The sequence below is a fragment of the Equus quagga genome, unplaced genomic scaffold, assembly GCF_021613505.1.
Source record: "Equus quagga isolate Etosha38 unplaced genomic scaffold, UCLA_HA_Equagga_1.0 153162_RagTag, whole genome shotgun sequence".
NCBI classification, from domain to species: domain Eukaryota; kingdom Metazoa; phylum Chordata; class Mammalia; order Perissodactyla; family Equidae; genus Equus; species Equus quagga.
The window spans coordinates 1-13297 of record NW_025796931.1 but is presented as its reverse complement, the minus strand read 5'-3'; the positions used below and the strand labels follow the sequence as shown (position 1 = coordinate 13297).

At 49.8% G+C, this 13297-nt stretch overlaps 1 protein-coding gene across 4 annotated transcripts; it reads right to left on the bottom strand.

The window, feature by feature from the left end:
- Nucleotides 1-1033: 1033 nt before the first annotated feature.
- On the bottom strand, nt 1034-12968 carry LOC124233143 (peptidoglycan recognition protein 4-like). 4 transcript variants are annotated; one of them, XM_046650279.1, is made up of 9 exons: nt 12635-12968; nt 11990-12084; nt 10945-11052; nt 10326-10527; nt 8851-8969; nt 7405-7557; nt 5953-6151; nt 2874-2992; nt 1034-2292 (listed from the first exon to the last, which is right to left on the bottom strand). In XM_046650279.1, exons 2-9 carry the CDS (start codon nt 12036-12038, stop codon nt 2114-2116), a joined length of 1128 nt encoding a protein of 375 aa, XP_046506235.1. In that variant the 5' UTR covers nt 12039-12084; nt 12635-12968; the 3' UTR covers nt 1034-2113. The 4 variants fall into 4 exon arrangements, with proteins under 4 accessions (XP_046506235.1, XP_046506237.1, XP_046506236.1 ...); XM_046650281.1 differs by having other exon boundaries at nt 7450-7557; XM_046650280.1 differs by having other exon boundaries at nt 12646-12968.
- Between the last annotated feature and the right edge of the window lie 329 nt (nt 12969-13297).

Genomic DNA, 13297 nt, shown 5'->3' with positions numbered 1-13297 from the left:
CTAACCCGTTGGGCAAGTACCTCCTGGTTATTTGAGGTTCTCAGATCCATCAGGCCCCCTGCTGTTTCCTCTGTTTCCTCCTACACAGGTGCCCGTACCATATAGATCTTATGGCTCTTGGTGGTTTGTCCCCACCTGCTTGTATTTGCGGTTTGTGAAGAGACTTTGTCACTCCTCTGAGTTTATTTTGCCTGTGGGTTTTCATTTGTTTTGCTATCCTAGTTGCTTTATGTCTTTTTATGGGAGGGCTTGGGGACATTCAAAATTTATTCTAGGGCTACCATCTTCGACCATGCCTTTTTTGCTGTCACGCGTTTATCTTTGCCAGAAACAATGCTGTGTGAGACTCCATCATTGTGAATAAGGTGTTCAAGAAGTCCACAGGTGGTGGTGCTGCCAGAAGCATTGCGTGCAAGGTGGCACATCCATATCAAGTATCTGTCCTGGCCGCTAAACCTACCACAAGGTAATCAGCCTATTGCCAGGCAGTAGCTGGACCTCCCAGGTAACAGCCTCAATTGGGAACTCATCATTGGCCTCTGCCACTGGTAGGTTTGACATTCAACAGAATTGGTAGCCAGATGAGTTTAGCGAATAGATATTCATTGTTGTTGAGCCCAGGTATAGCCTTCATCTCTGCCGCATGAGTCCCTTGAGCAAGTACCCAGGTGTTTAGTGAAATAGACTAAAATCATCTTATTTACCTGATTTTTAAGACTCTGCTCTGCAACAAATACCTTTTGATGAGCATTCACGTGGGACACCGATTGCCCAATCTTACTCTTTCCAGTCCTTGGTCATCAGGCCAAACCATTAGCCACTGCCCACAGGAGACATCTTATCATGCAGGCAAAGCAAGAAATACATATACTGCTTAAAATTCTGCTCTTTTAGAGGGGAGCATGTGGACAGGAAGAAATAGATGGAGGAGCAGTGTTCAGGGAACATGTGAGTAAATCCCTTCAATAAGGAATCACAGCATGACTGGAGAATAGAAACACAGATCTTCCACAGCATGGTCAAAATCTATGGCTCTTTATACACAATTTTTTTCCTTTTATTTATCCTATCAGTTTTCCTCTGTCTCTCCTACCCCTTTTTCCAGACCAAGACCCAGAAAAAACAAAGGACACATCTTCTGCTTCCAATAAGAGATTGAAGAGCCCGGGCAGGGAGGGCTGCAGAGTCCCACGACTCTGGGTCCTCGCTCAGCCCAACGTCCAGAGGGCTTGGCAGGCAAGAGAAGGCAGCAGGCACTGGATTGACTTGTGTGAACACAGCCCGGACATGGGCCTGGAGGAGTGCAACGTCCCTGCCCTCAGAAGCTCAGAGAGGACAGGGACACAGAACTCTAGAGACACAGCAAACATTCCAGAAAAGGAACCAAAGCCAGCTCTGGCCCAGGACTGGGAGGGAACAGGAACAGAGAAAATGTTGGTGGGATGGGGGACTGTCCAGGAAGGCATCCCCAGAGAGGGGACGACAGAGGAAACTGGCAAGGGACTTGATCCACTTATTCATTTCGTCATCCATTTCTTCAACAAATATCTGTCACACTTACTGGCTTCTAGATACTGCTGAAAAACTGAAGACACAGAGAGGAATAAAACCGGATGACCTCACAATCCAGTGGCGAGAACAGACACGTCTATAAAAAATAGAGCCCTGAACTCAGGGCTGCATCCAAATATGACAAGTCAGCACGTGGGCAGAGAGGAGGGGCTGGGTATTGACCTGGCTCATGGGTGAGGTTGGGGGCTGCCGGGCAGACAGCAGGGGAAGGCACACCAGGCAGAGGGGTGTGAGCAAAGGGAATGAGAATTCAAACGTGGACCAGCCTAGATTCTCACCTGGCTGAGGAGGTGGGTGCCCAGGGGAGAGGAAGATGAGGAGAGAGGAAGGCTGGACCCAGACTCAGAGGGCTGGGAATGCCCAGCTATGGGGTTTGGAGGATGCTGGAGGATGCCAGCAGGAGAGGACCATACTAACCCAAGACAGGAGGGGTAGTGGCAGGGAGGGGACACGAGGAGTTGAGCTAGGATGGAGGGTGAAAGCATGGGCGGCTAGAAGCCGGGTGGCAGAGGGAGCAGCCTCAGAAGGAACAGGGGCTCCCTCAGTGTTTGAAATGAGGCCAGGAGCTGATGATGTTGTACAAAGCCTGCCCAGGAGACAAGGTTTTGATAAGATCACTCTGTGCCACCAGCAGGTAGTTGGGATCCAAATATCCCTTATCCACTGCACACTGGATCAGGTTCTGGGCTGCCTCCAGGGGTGCAGCATTGGGCGCGGTACCTGCAAAACACAGCTGGCCAGTCAGTTATAGGATTCCAGAGCACCCTGCCCTGGACAAGACACACTCCTAGATCCCTCCCCGACCCACCCAAACCACCAAGATAGCATATCTACTGTTGCCAGCTACTCTATAGGGACAGACAGAAAACCAAGTCAAGATTTCAGATTCCTCTGCACCAAAGTTCTTCCTGAATCAGAAGAGCAGAGCCTGAGATAATATACACAATTATTACATCAAATTTTAAGCTGGGAAAATCCAGCATTTGCAAGCACTAAAATGATGCCTGAGTCTGATATCGTTGTCTTCCGTGTCAGATATTCTCCCTCAAACACCATATGGTCATGAGCCACATAATGACATTTCGGTCAACAATGGACCACATATACAACAGTGATCCCATAAATTAGTACCATATAGCCCAGGTGTGCAGTAGGCTATATCATCTAGGTTTGTGTAAGTACACTCTATGCTGTCCACACAAGGACAAAATTGCCTAAGGATGCATTTCTCAGAACGTATCCCTGAGGTTAAATGATGTGTGACTGTACAATGACCACTACTGCCCAAAGCATCCACTTACCTGAGAAGGTGCCCATGAAGGCGATGCCCAGGGCAATGTCATTGTAGCCAGCAGTGTGGGAGCCTTGGACATTCCAGCCCACTCCTTCATAAAGGACACCATCCTGGCCCACGAGGAAGCTAGAGGACAGCAAGGGGAGATGGAGATCAGCATGAAAGAAAGATACTCTGGGATTGTTTCCTTCATTCATTCATGCCTTTACTCATCAAACGTTGATTAGCTATTGAATTCTAAGCACTGGATTGTAAAAAAGACAGAGTCCTTGCCAGTAGTGTGCTAGCAAACCAGCTCACACGGGGGAGATGGAAGAGCAAGAAGCCCAGATTTGTAGCCTTTGCTGATTTCTCTGGTGTAAAACTCCCAGCATGGCTGATTACGGGCTACCAATGATTTAACAACTGGTTCTCGAAATTCCTGAATCTCCACCAATCCACTCTCATGAGCCCATCTGGCTCCAACACCACTGCTGCCCCCAGTAGCTCTCAGTCTATGAAGAAAAAAGGATGACAGTTTGCCACCTGCCCTGTCACACTTCACCTATGGAACTGCTTCCCCCAAGGTGACCTGTGACCTCCATACGACTAAGTATAAAACACACTTCTCTGACGGTGCCTTACCTGATCCCTCTACATGTGCCCTGCAGACCCCTCCCTTGCAGCTTCTCAAGCATTCTCTCCCCTCAGCTCCCATCCACTGCACTTTCCCAGCTGTCTTCTTCTCTGGCTTCTGCGCCTCAGACTTCTCTGCACCTCGTCTTCCTGTGCCCTTTCCTGTACATGTGGGGTTCCTCAGGATGCTGCCCTAAGCCCTCTCCCCTTCTCACTCGACACGTTCTCCCAGGACTAACCCATCCGCTGCCTTTGCTTCAGTTGCCACTCAGGAAAGTCCACTTGTCCATATCTGGACCCACCTTTTTCCCCACCTGTTCTGCCTTCTGGGACCCCCATCTTGGTGAAAGGCACCACCACCCATCCTCTAATCAGCCCCAGCCAGAAATACAGGCATCAACCACCGGCTTCACCCACTGCTTCTCCCAACCACTCTCCCGCATCGACCCCTGCACCCTCTTCATGAACCACCAACATCCTTTGACCTCTTAGATTCCTCCGCTCCTCTCCACGGCAGCTGCCAGCCCCCAGCCGTATCACCACCTGTCTTGCTTGGATTGCTGCACAGTCCTCAGATTGATCTCCCCACCACCAGTTTTGCCCTTTTCCTCTCCATTCCTGAAGTTGTGAGTGGCCTTCTAATACAAATCTTATATCAAACCCTGCTGCTTTCAGCCCTTGTAACAGAGTCCAAACCCTCCAGCTTAAGTGACAGGATCTTTGATGATAAGGCCCCTGTTTTCCTCCCTAGCCTCACCTCTCACCATACCCCTCTTTGGCATCTATTTTTATCATGATAAAATTCTCTCAGCTCCTCAAAGCCACCATTCTCAGTTCTGCATCCAGGCCTTTCCACAGAGGTCCTTTCCCTCTGCCTGAAACACTCCTCTGTCCTCTGACCAGCTCCCACTCATCCCTAAGGTCCCAGCTAATGTGTTACTCCCTGCCCTAGCGCTTCCTTCACATCCATTCCCTCAGAAACCTGAGTGTTTCAAACGCTTCCTGTTTACACCCTGTGCATCCTCTATCATAACCCCTAATGTACTCTATTAGGATTTATTTGTGTAATTATCTTTCTCTTTCACCAGACTATTAGCCCAGAAGGTAAGGACCATATCTGAGCAACACCTGATGGCGTCCCCAGAGCAGAGCCTAATGTCCACACAGAGCAGGCACTCAATCATGTTCTCAGTGGGTTAATTTATACCAAGTGGGTGTTTCCTCCTGACTGCAGACCATCTCAAGGTAAGCAAACAGCATGGTCACTGAGTTATGATACAGGGGACACAACAAAAGGCCAAAGCCAAGGGACAGGAAACTGCCCTCTGAAACCTGAATGGGAAAAGGGAAAGGACCTCCCTCAGCCTATATCATTTTCCAGTGTAGGATTTCCAAATTTATAGTCAATTCTCAGGTATCCACTCTAATTGAAAAGAGCAATTCTGCAAAAATTCTGCATAGCAGGACCTAGCAAAGCATGTGGTAGGCTCCAATAGATGATAGATCCTAGAGAAAAAGTTTTCTCCTATCTTCAAAGGGTTGTTACTAAAATGGGAACAGAGAGAGGAGAGGCAGTCAGCCCAGAAGATATGCCAAGTAATGGTAAATCCATCTAAGGCAGGGTCTCTGCGCACAGGTTGGTGGTTGCACCCTGCAGAGAGGAGCCTGGCTTTGGGGCAAGTAGGGACTAAAGTCCAGCTGCACCAGCTAAGCCGTGAAGAGCCCTAGGAAAGGGCTCCTTTGATTGTTGTGCACCAATATGCCATCTGGGCCAGTGGTGGCCCATCCTAACACTTAAAATTCAGTGTGACTGTTTCTGTACGTTAGATGGCATCCAATCCCAGACATCTTATCCACAAGCTCTGAGAGCATCTTTCAAGAAGTTTCTACTCTCCCATTAGGTTAGTGCCTTCTCTATTAAAGAATTACAGGCCTTCGCATTAGAGAAATAAAAAGGTATTATCTGGTCTCTCCCCTGCCTTGAAACAGGAAAGATATTCTCCCAAGAAGGTTGAGAGCTCCCAGATGCAGAGGAACAGTCTAGCACCAAGGAGACACACTTCAGGTTGTGGCCAAACTGAGGGGCAGAGCCTGAGCCACTGAGTAGTGGGAGGCTATTACAGGAAAAAGGCACAACCTTTAGATTATCCTTTCTACAGGTTTCACAGTCTTGCATGCATACAACTTCCTCTAATATCTTTTCAGCAGAGCCTTGGCCTCCATCATGTCAATATATGACCTTTAAAAAGGACACACGATTGGAGAACATGCTCGAGGGGAATGACCACTCCTTTAGCTATATCCTAACTAGGACCCACCCAGGGTTGTGTGAGAAATCAACGTGGTTATACATGGAGCACCTCTCGTATGGTGAGCACTCAGTAAATGTTAGTTCCCTTTCCCCTCCTTTTCAGAGGTTCAGGGTCTGCCCGCAATGGAAAAGAAGCCCTCATGTCCTCAGGTTGACTTACTTATACCCAATGTCGCAGGAGTTGAATCTGTCCATCAAGAGGGACTGGATATCTTGGACCAGCAGGCGGCACTCATCAGACATGTTGCAGACTCTCCCAGAGGTGTGGATGATGATGACGTACTTAGCCGGGAGGTTCATCTTGGGGCAGTGGGTCTCCCTGGCCTCCCAATCAGACCGAGGGACAATGTAGGGGCAAGCTGTGGTGGGGCAGGAAAACATGGACGTGAGGATTCATTTTGCCCACCTTGTCACCACCTTACTGCTGAACATCCTCACCACCCTCTGGGCATCCTGACCTGACCCTGACTGTGGAATTCGAGAGATCCCAGCAGCTCTCAGAACAGCCCACCTGGGAACAGCGTAAGTCTGCATAGAGGGATTGGACTCAAGAGGCAGGAACCATAAACCTGTGGGTTATAACCCAAAAAATAGAACCGAGAGGACAGTGGGAATGTTGATCCTGAGGGGACATGGATGATTTATTCCAAGAGCATGGTGTGCTTATTTATCTGCAGGATTGTCCCGTGTGTGTGTGTGTGTGTGTGTGTGCATGCGTGCATATGTGTGTGTGTGTGTGTACAAGTGGAACAGAGCCTTTTGGAGAAATCAGCTGAATTTTCATCTGAAGACATGTCTTTGAAAGTTACTTATAGTCCACAAAATTCTCTTTCAAAGTAAGCAGTTATTAATATTGCAAGATGGCACCAATCCAAAGGCAGAGATCAAGTTTACTCAGAGCTTTAATATAATAGAGTTAATTTTCTTTACAACTTTATTAAGCCCCAGAAAAGGCTGTAAGTGCTCATTAACTATACTGATTTTGATGTTCCTGCGTGTTAAACCCAAAATCTACCTTTTATCTGCTTTTTATTACCTAAATTATGTTAAAATCTTCCTCTGAATTCAGTGTAAGCAGTGACTTAAGCACGTCAGTCTATCCGCATTGTTCTAGTTTTTGTGTTCAGAAAGATGTGCATTTGTGCTTGTGTGTTCGTATATCCCATCCCTCTCCATGGTTCTTTTTTCCTCCACAGCACTTTTCACTATAAAACATACCAAATATTTCACTTGTTTATTTCTTTATTGTCCTTCTCTCCCTCTAGATTGAAACTCCATGGGGCCACTGTTCCCGTGCCTTTCCTTCCTTGGAATATCCTCAGTGACTAGCAGGTGCTCAGTAGATGATTGTTGAATGATTGAAGAAGTGAGTGCACATATATTACACCAGAGATAGTGCATGGCTCTATCATTCTAGGAATATGAAGGATAAAGACATGACCTGAAAGGTCCCACTCAAGGTTTGCCAGTCCTAAAGTTTCAGAGAGCTAGGTGACCATTTGCCTGTCAAAATGAATCCAATTGTAGCCTGACTGGAAGGGTCACTCCCATGGTGTTTGGAAGTTGGTGGCGGGGACTCTGGAGGGAGGCCCAGCGGGCCTGAAGGCCTTACCTTTCTTTGGACTTGCCTTCTGCAGAGGGGCCAGGCAGTCCTCACCTTTCACAAGAAGTGGCTGAACATACAGAGATGACAGGTGGCCCTTCCGGACAGCAGAGGAGATCAGGCCTTCCATGGCTGACAGGGCAGCAGGGCTGGGACTATGGCCTGGAAAAAGGTGATCTGTGGGAAACCTTGGTCTGGCCTGAGTTTCAGGGGGCTGTGGGAAAGGATGGGATGCCTTGCCAACCCCTGCATAGCTGTTGCAGGGGAATAGGCTCATCCCCCAGGTCGGAAAGCCTGAGAGTCAAGGACCCACTTAGACAGAGACTCGGTGGCCCAAGACGAAGACTTTTCCCAATGACCCACCAAGATCTCATTCATCCTCTTTCTCTCTGTCTCTGTGGAACAGCTGGAAGGCGGTGTCATGCTCAAGGGCACCCACCTGACCGGGTCAGGGTTTCCCATCAGTAGAGGCCCTTCCAGGCACATGCTGGTCTCTTTACCTGCATTAACTTCTTTAATCTACACCACAACCCTCTGAGGTAGATTCTGTTGTTAACCCCATCGCTCACAAAGAGCAACTTGAGGCTCTAGGAAATAACATGCTCAAGGTTCCACAGCTAACAAGGTGATGCCCAGGAGGCAAAGAGTGGTCATGAAAACAAACCAAGCTGAACACAAAGAGTCTTTTGGTGTCCTGGAAACCACCCTGGAGATGGAAATGGAAGATATAGGCTCATGCTCTGATTCCTCTCCTTACAGCTGTGTCACCTGGGTCACCCACCTCTCTGAAACTCAGGCTGTACCTTTGTGTCTTAGTGACCATGAAATTTCTCTGGACCATCTCAAAGGGTATTGTGAGGGGACAATGAGAAACTAGATGTGCAAGAGCTTTGTTACCAGTCAAGGGTGCAGAAAGTCAATGGATGGTCCTGGAGTATGTATGTAGGATGAGGGTGGAGTGGGGCCACAATGAGACTAGAAGAAAGCGGAAGGGACTCAGGGATCAGAGCCCTCAAGTGGTTTTTAATAATTGCATAGAAAATCTTGGAGTGAGAAAGATGGAAGGAGAGGCTCCTAGCAGGAAATAAGAAAGCACAGCCTGGCGCTACAGAAGTGATAGAGCTAGAGAGGAATATGTGATAGTCGTTGACACAAAAGTGAGAGCTGAAGTGATCCTTCCAAGATGAGAGTGGGAGGAGAATAAGGCTGTGGGGAGAAGACTGGCTAGCACCTGCACTGTGAGATGGCCAGAGGAAAAGGATTCTGCTACAGATGCCACAGAGGGATCCCAGAGCAGTAGGAGGAGGACCACTAACGCCATTCATGGAAGTCAGGGGAGAGGAGAATTCCAGGAGAGAGTGGATCATCAGGGAAGTATGAGAAGGGTGGGGAGACAGTCTGGAGACAAAGAAGTAGATAACTCTTCCGAGAACGGACAGCTGAGATGACCATTACCTTCCTTGGTGCCGAAGAAGGCAAAGCCCAGGGAGATGTTGTTGTAGCCCTGGGTGTGCATGCCTTGGATGTCCCAGCCAATACCTTCATACACTCTGCCATCGTCCCCAACCAGGAAGCTGTGGGGCAGGGTAATACAGGTTTAGTGGCTGGCACATGGCATATCCCTGCAAGAGGAACCACTTACCCAGCCTCCAAAGGGAGAAGGGCTCCAGCCACATTCCCTAAAGAGAATTGGCATGGACTCATCCCAGATGACGGAAAGACCAAGTCACTTATACTCATCCTGAGAATTCAGAAGGACCCACCCCTATGCTCCCCACCTCCCTCCCTTGTTCAAATGCCAGGGTTTTATATAAGTCATCCTGCACACTCAGAAGGAGAAGAGGTCCTGGAGCCTCCACAGTAACTAACACAAACCCAACCACACAATGTAAGCTTCTTCTCAGCTTCCACATTTCCTCAAACATGGCCTCCTCCTTCCTCCAAAATGCATACTGCCCGTGTAATCTCCACGCAGCCTGTTCATGTGGTTTCTCCCTGCCAGGGTGACTGTCTTACATAGACTTCCCAGGAAGGAGAGCCTCAGACAAGGACACGGATGCCCAAAGTTTATTCAGGAAGGGATCCCTTGAAGTCAGAGTGAGGGAACAAGGAGAGTGATTGGAACAAAGTGGGTGGAACTGAGCTGGCTTCACCATGGCCATCTGGGTCTCAGTCCCTCTGCCGACACATGACCTTCCAAGTAACTGTGTGTATGCACCTTAGAATTGCCCCTTAGAAGGACTTCGGTCTAAGGAAGTTATATACAACTCCTGCTCCCCGGGGGGCATTAACTCCCCTTCACTCTCAGAGTGTTGAATGAAAGCCTGAAGCAGAAAAGAGAGAGATGCAGTGGGGACTTGTGGCAGAAAGCCATCACCATGCACAGGAGCTATCCACCCTAGCAGAAGTCAGAGATGGGCCAAGGGTATGTGGTCCTAGGCACCAAAATGGTCTACGAGAGTGACCTCTGGGGTATGAGATGCCTCACCCAGGTGAAAGCGCCTTCGTGCAGTGTAGTGGGACAGGCGATGGGCAAAGAACCAGTTTTGAGCTTGGTCCCATCGCCCACAGCATGGGGACAGTAACGCCTGCCCTACAACCTCACACATCGTCGGTGGAGCAAACGCACTCATGCGCATGGAAGTCATTGGTAACCTGCCATGTGCTGTGTGGCAGGGGAGAGACAAGCAGAAAGTATGGTTATTACTTAACCTTCCTTGCTTCCTTTTAGGAGATCTCAGAGTCAAGGACCTCATAAAAATTCCAAAGGATTTGGAATTTTAAAGAGTTTTTTACTGTTTTATTCACTACAAACCCCATATAACCTCAACTGGAAAATGAGGAAAACAGTGATAAGAAGGAATGAGAGAAACACCCTAAGGAGAAGCTTTGACCACGTGCTTCCACGTGCCTCCAGCCCAGCCTCTTACTTGTAGGCCACGTCACACCAGCTGTTGTTGTGCACATGATGGGCCTGCAGTTCCCGCAGCCTCTGACTACAGACAGTCTGGTTGTGACACTCCAGTCCAGGGACGTGGTGCATGACAAGAAAATTCACTGGAGAGGTCAGGTGTGTGCCACAGCCAACAGCTTCCGCCCCCCACTCCTTGCGAGAGACCACAGTGGAGACATCTGTAGCAGAATCACAGGGGAGTGCATCTTGTCCCATTGCTGCCGCATTAGGCCCCTGGGCCATACAAGCCTTCTAGACTGTGTCTGCCCCATGGTGGTGAGAGAGCCCTAGGAAGAGGTCTTCAGCCAGGGGGCAGCCCTCCTCTTCTCACTTCCACATCCTCATTTCACTTCTACTCGCCCCCAGGTTGGGGGACCTGTGAGTGCAGAGGCTACCTCTCCCTTTCCTGGGTTTCGGATCCCTCCCAGCACCACCTCCAGCCCCCAAGGCCCATGGCCATCTGTGCAGGTGGTTTGCCAGTGCACCTCTCTGCATCTCAGCCCCATCTGCCCCCATCCCAGCCACAAGTGGCTGTCAGATCTGAGCAACACTTCTGATCACATGAGAAACTCCAGCCAGTCTTCAGGCCTCCTCACCATTGACACCGAGTTTGCCTTTTTCAATGAGCTGGGTGATGTTGCCAAACAGGTACCGAAGCCCCTCTGACATGCGTTTAGCTCGTGTTGCATCCCAGGGGGAATCACCTGCAAAGGAATATTCCACTCGGCATCAATCCTCAGAGAGCCCTAGAATGAGCCATCTCAGGGGCACAGGCTCAGGACAGAAGTGGCCACCTACTCTCCACAACCCGTCTGCCTTCCCAGATCCCCAAGCCCTCTCAGGAGGCTGACCTCCAGGCTGACCAGAGGACCACCTCCAATAGCAGCACGTGGCGTGGTTTTCTCCAACACCAACTCCAAGTTATCCCCCAGGAATACAGTCAAATAGCCAAGGGTAGGGAGTCGGAAATATTGATTGTCCTTTACTCATCAGCTGTATCTATACACACAATTGGCAAAAAAAAAAAAAAACAGCCAACCTGGAAATGCATCCAGACACTTCAACCACCACATCCTCTCTCGTGTGGATTTACCTAATGGAAGCTACGGGCGAGACTATGTGCAGAAGGGATCAGAACAACTTGCGCAAATCAAGTCAGTTGTTCTGGAGGGGATAGATTTGGGGGGCACTTGCTATGCCCACGCTCCTGTGGGAGGGACCATGGGGATGACATCCTACCCCCAAGGAACTTTTTCTTAGTGACAAGCACAAACCCCAGTCATAGGCTGACTCTGGTTGACATGATAATAATACAAATAAGATCATTATTCTCATTGCCCAAATGCAAAGTCCTTCATGTGCATTATTGCATTTAACCCTCACAACAAGCTTGGGAGATCATAACTTTGTCTGAATTGTCATGTGGGAAAATTAGGGGTGAAAGAGTTGAATAACTTGTTTGAAATCTTTGCTGGAGGTGAGGCAAGGATTTGAACTCGAGTCTATGGACTCGCAGTCCTAAGTTCTAAATGCAAAGCTATTCTTTGTCCCTGAGAGAGAGCAAGCATTTAAAGAATTCCTATTATGAGACTTTAGGATGATCCTTCTCAGTTACTCTCTGATCTAAGAAGGAAAACTTACCCCAGACCCCGAGACCCAGAACGGAAAAGACACGGAGCCACAGCAGCATCCTCACGTGGTCCCAGGACACCGACAGGGAGAGTGTAGAGACAGCCCTGGAAGAGAGGCTGACAGTTAACCCACCTGTGATCACTCTTCAAATGGGACAGCCATCTTACTGCACAGCACCCCTGTCTGGCTCCCTGCCACACTGTGGGTCTCCTGGAGGCCAGCACCTGGCCAGGCTTCTCTGGTCCCCAGCACATCTCAGGTGGTCATCGGATGGGGAAACACCCTCATCCTCTTTCCCTGGGCAACTTGATTTCATTGAGTGCCTACTATGTGCAAGGCCTGTGTGGACATTGGCACATTCAGTCTTATTTAATCCTCACACTAACCCTGCAATGTAGGATCGCTGATCCCCACTCTTAAAGAGGAGACTGCAAGATCCAGGAATACCAGGACCAAGAAATCCAAAGGCACATGGATGGGTCTAGTACAGAGAACTCCTTCCCAGGGGGGGACAGGGTGAGCTGAGGGAGTACAGGACTGGGAGTGCCCCAGGTCTGGGGCCTAGGACATTTCCTGATCTTAACACCCCACCTGGCAGAATCCTGTCCCTCTGATGGGAGAGGGCTTCTCAAGAAGAAACACACTCACACTCACCCCAGAAGTACCTGTGGGTCCCGTGCTGTCCCAGACTCAAAGGTCAGGGTGCAGGCGGCTCGCCCCTCATTGGCTGGCAGTTCCTCCCTTCCAGACTTGGCCCTGGCCCTGCCCTTCTCCAGTTGCAGCCTCCTCTGGCCTTCACTCTCCCGCGCACTGGAGGGCACTCCCTCCCTGGGAAGGAACACTGGGGCTCTGGCTTTCCAGAGAGAAGGGGAAAGCCCAGGATCCCTAACGAAAGGTAGAGAAGAAGAGAAGGGCAGAGTTCTGAAGCTCCGAGCCAGTGTTGTCCACACTACCGAGAGGAACTCAGTGAGACAGACTCAGGCTGAGAGCAAGGGACTCGCCCTGTGAATAAGCCCAGGTACCTCCTCCCTGGGAAAGGACGAGATTGCCCAATGCTCCCTGAGCTCCTTCCTCGTCCCCAGCCCTCTGGAAGCCCGGCCAACCTGGAGGTGCCTGAGGGACCTGGGGTAGTGTCCCAACATCTGGAGACTTGCTCCCTGTGGAGACAGATCTGCTCTAGGAGTGCGAAGACTGGGGGTGGAGGTCACTCACCAACGCCCTGCCCCACACGTCCCCTTCCACCTGGGTCACCAGCAGGGGCAGGATGGAGGCAGAGCAAGAGAAAGGGACATTCCAGGAGGCAGCACACAGTGTGTC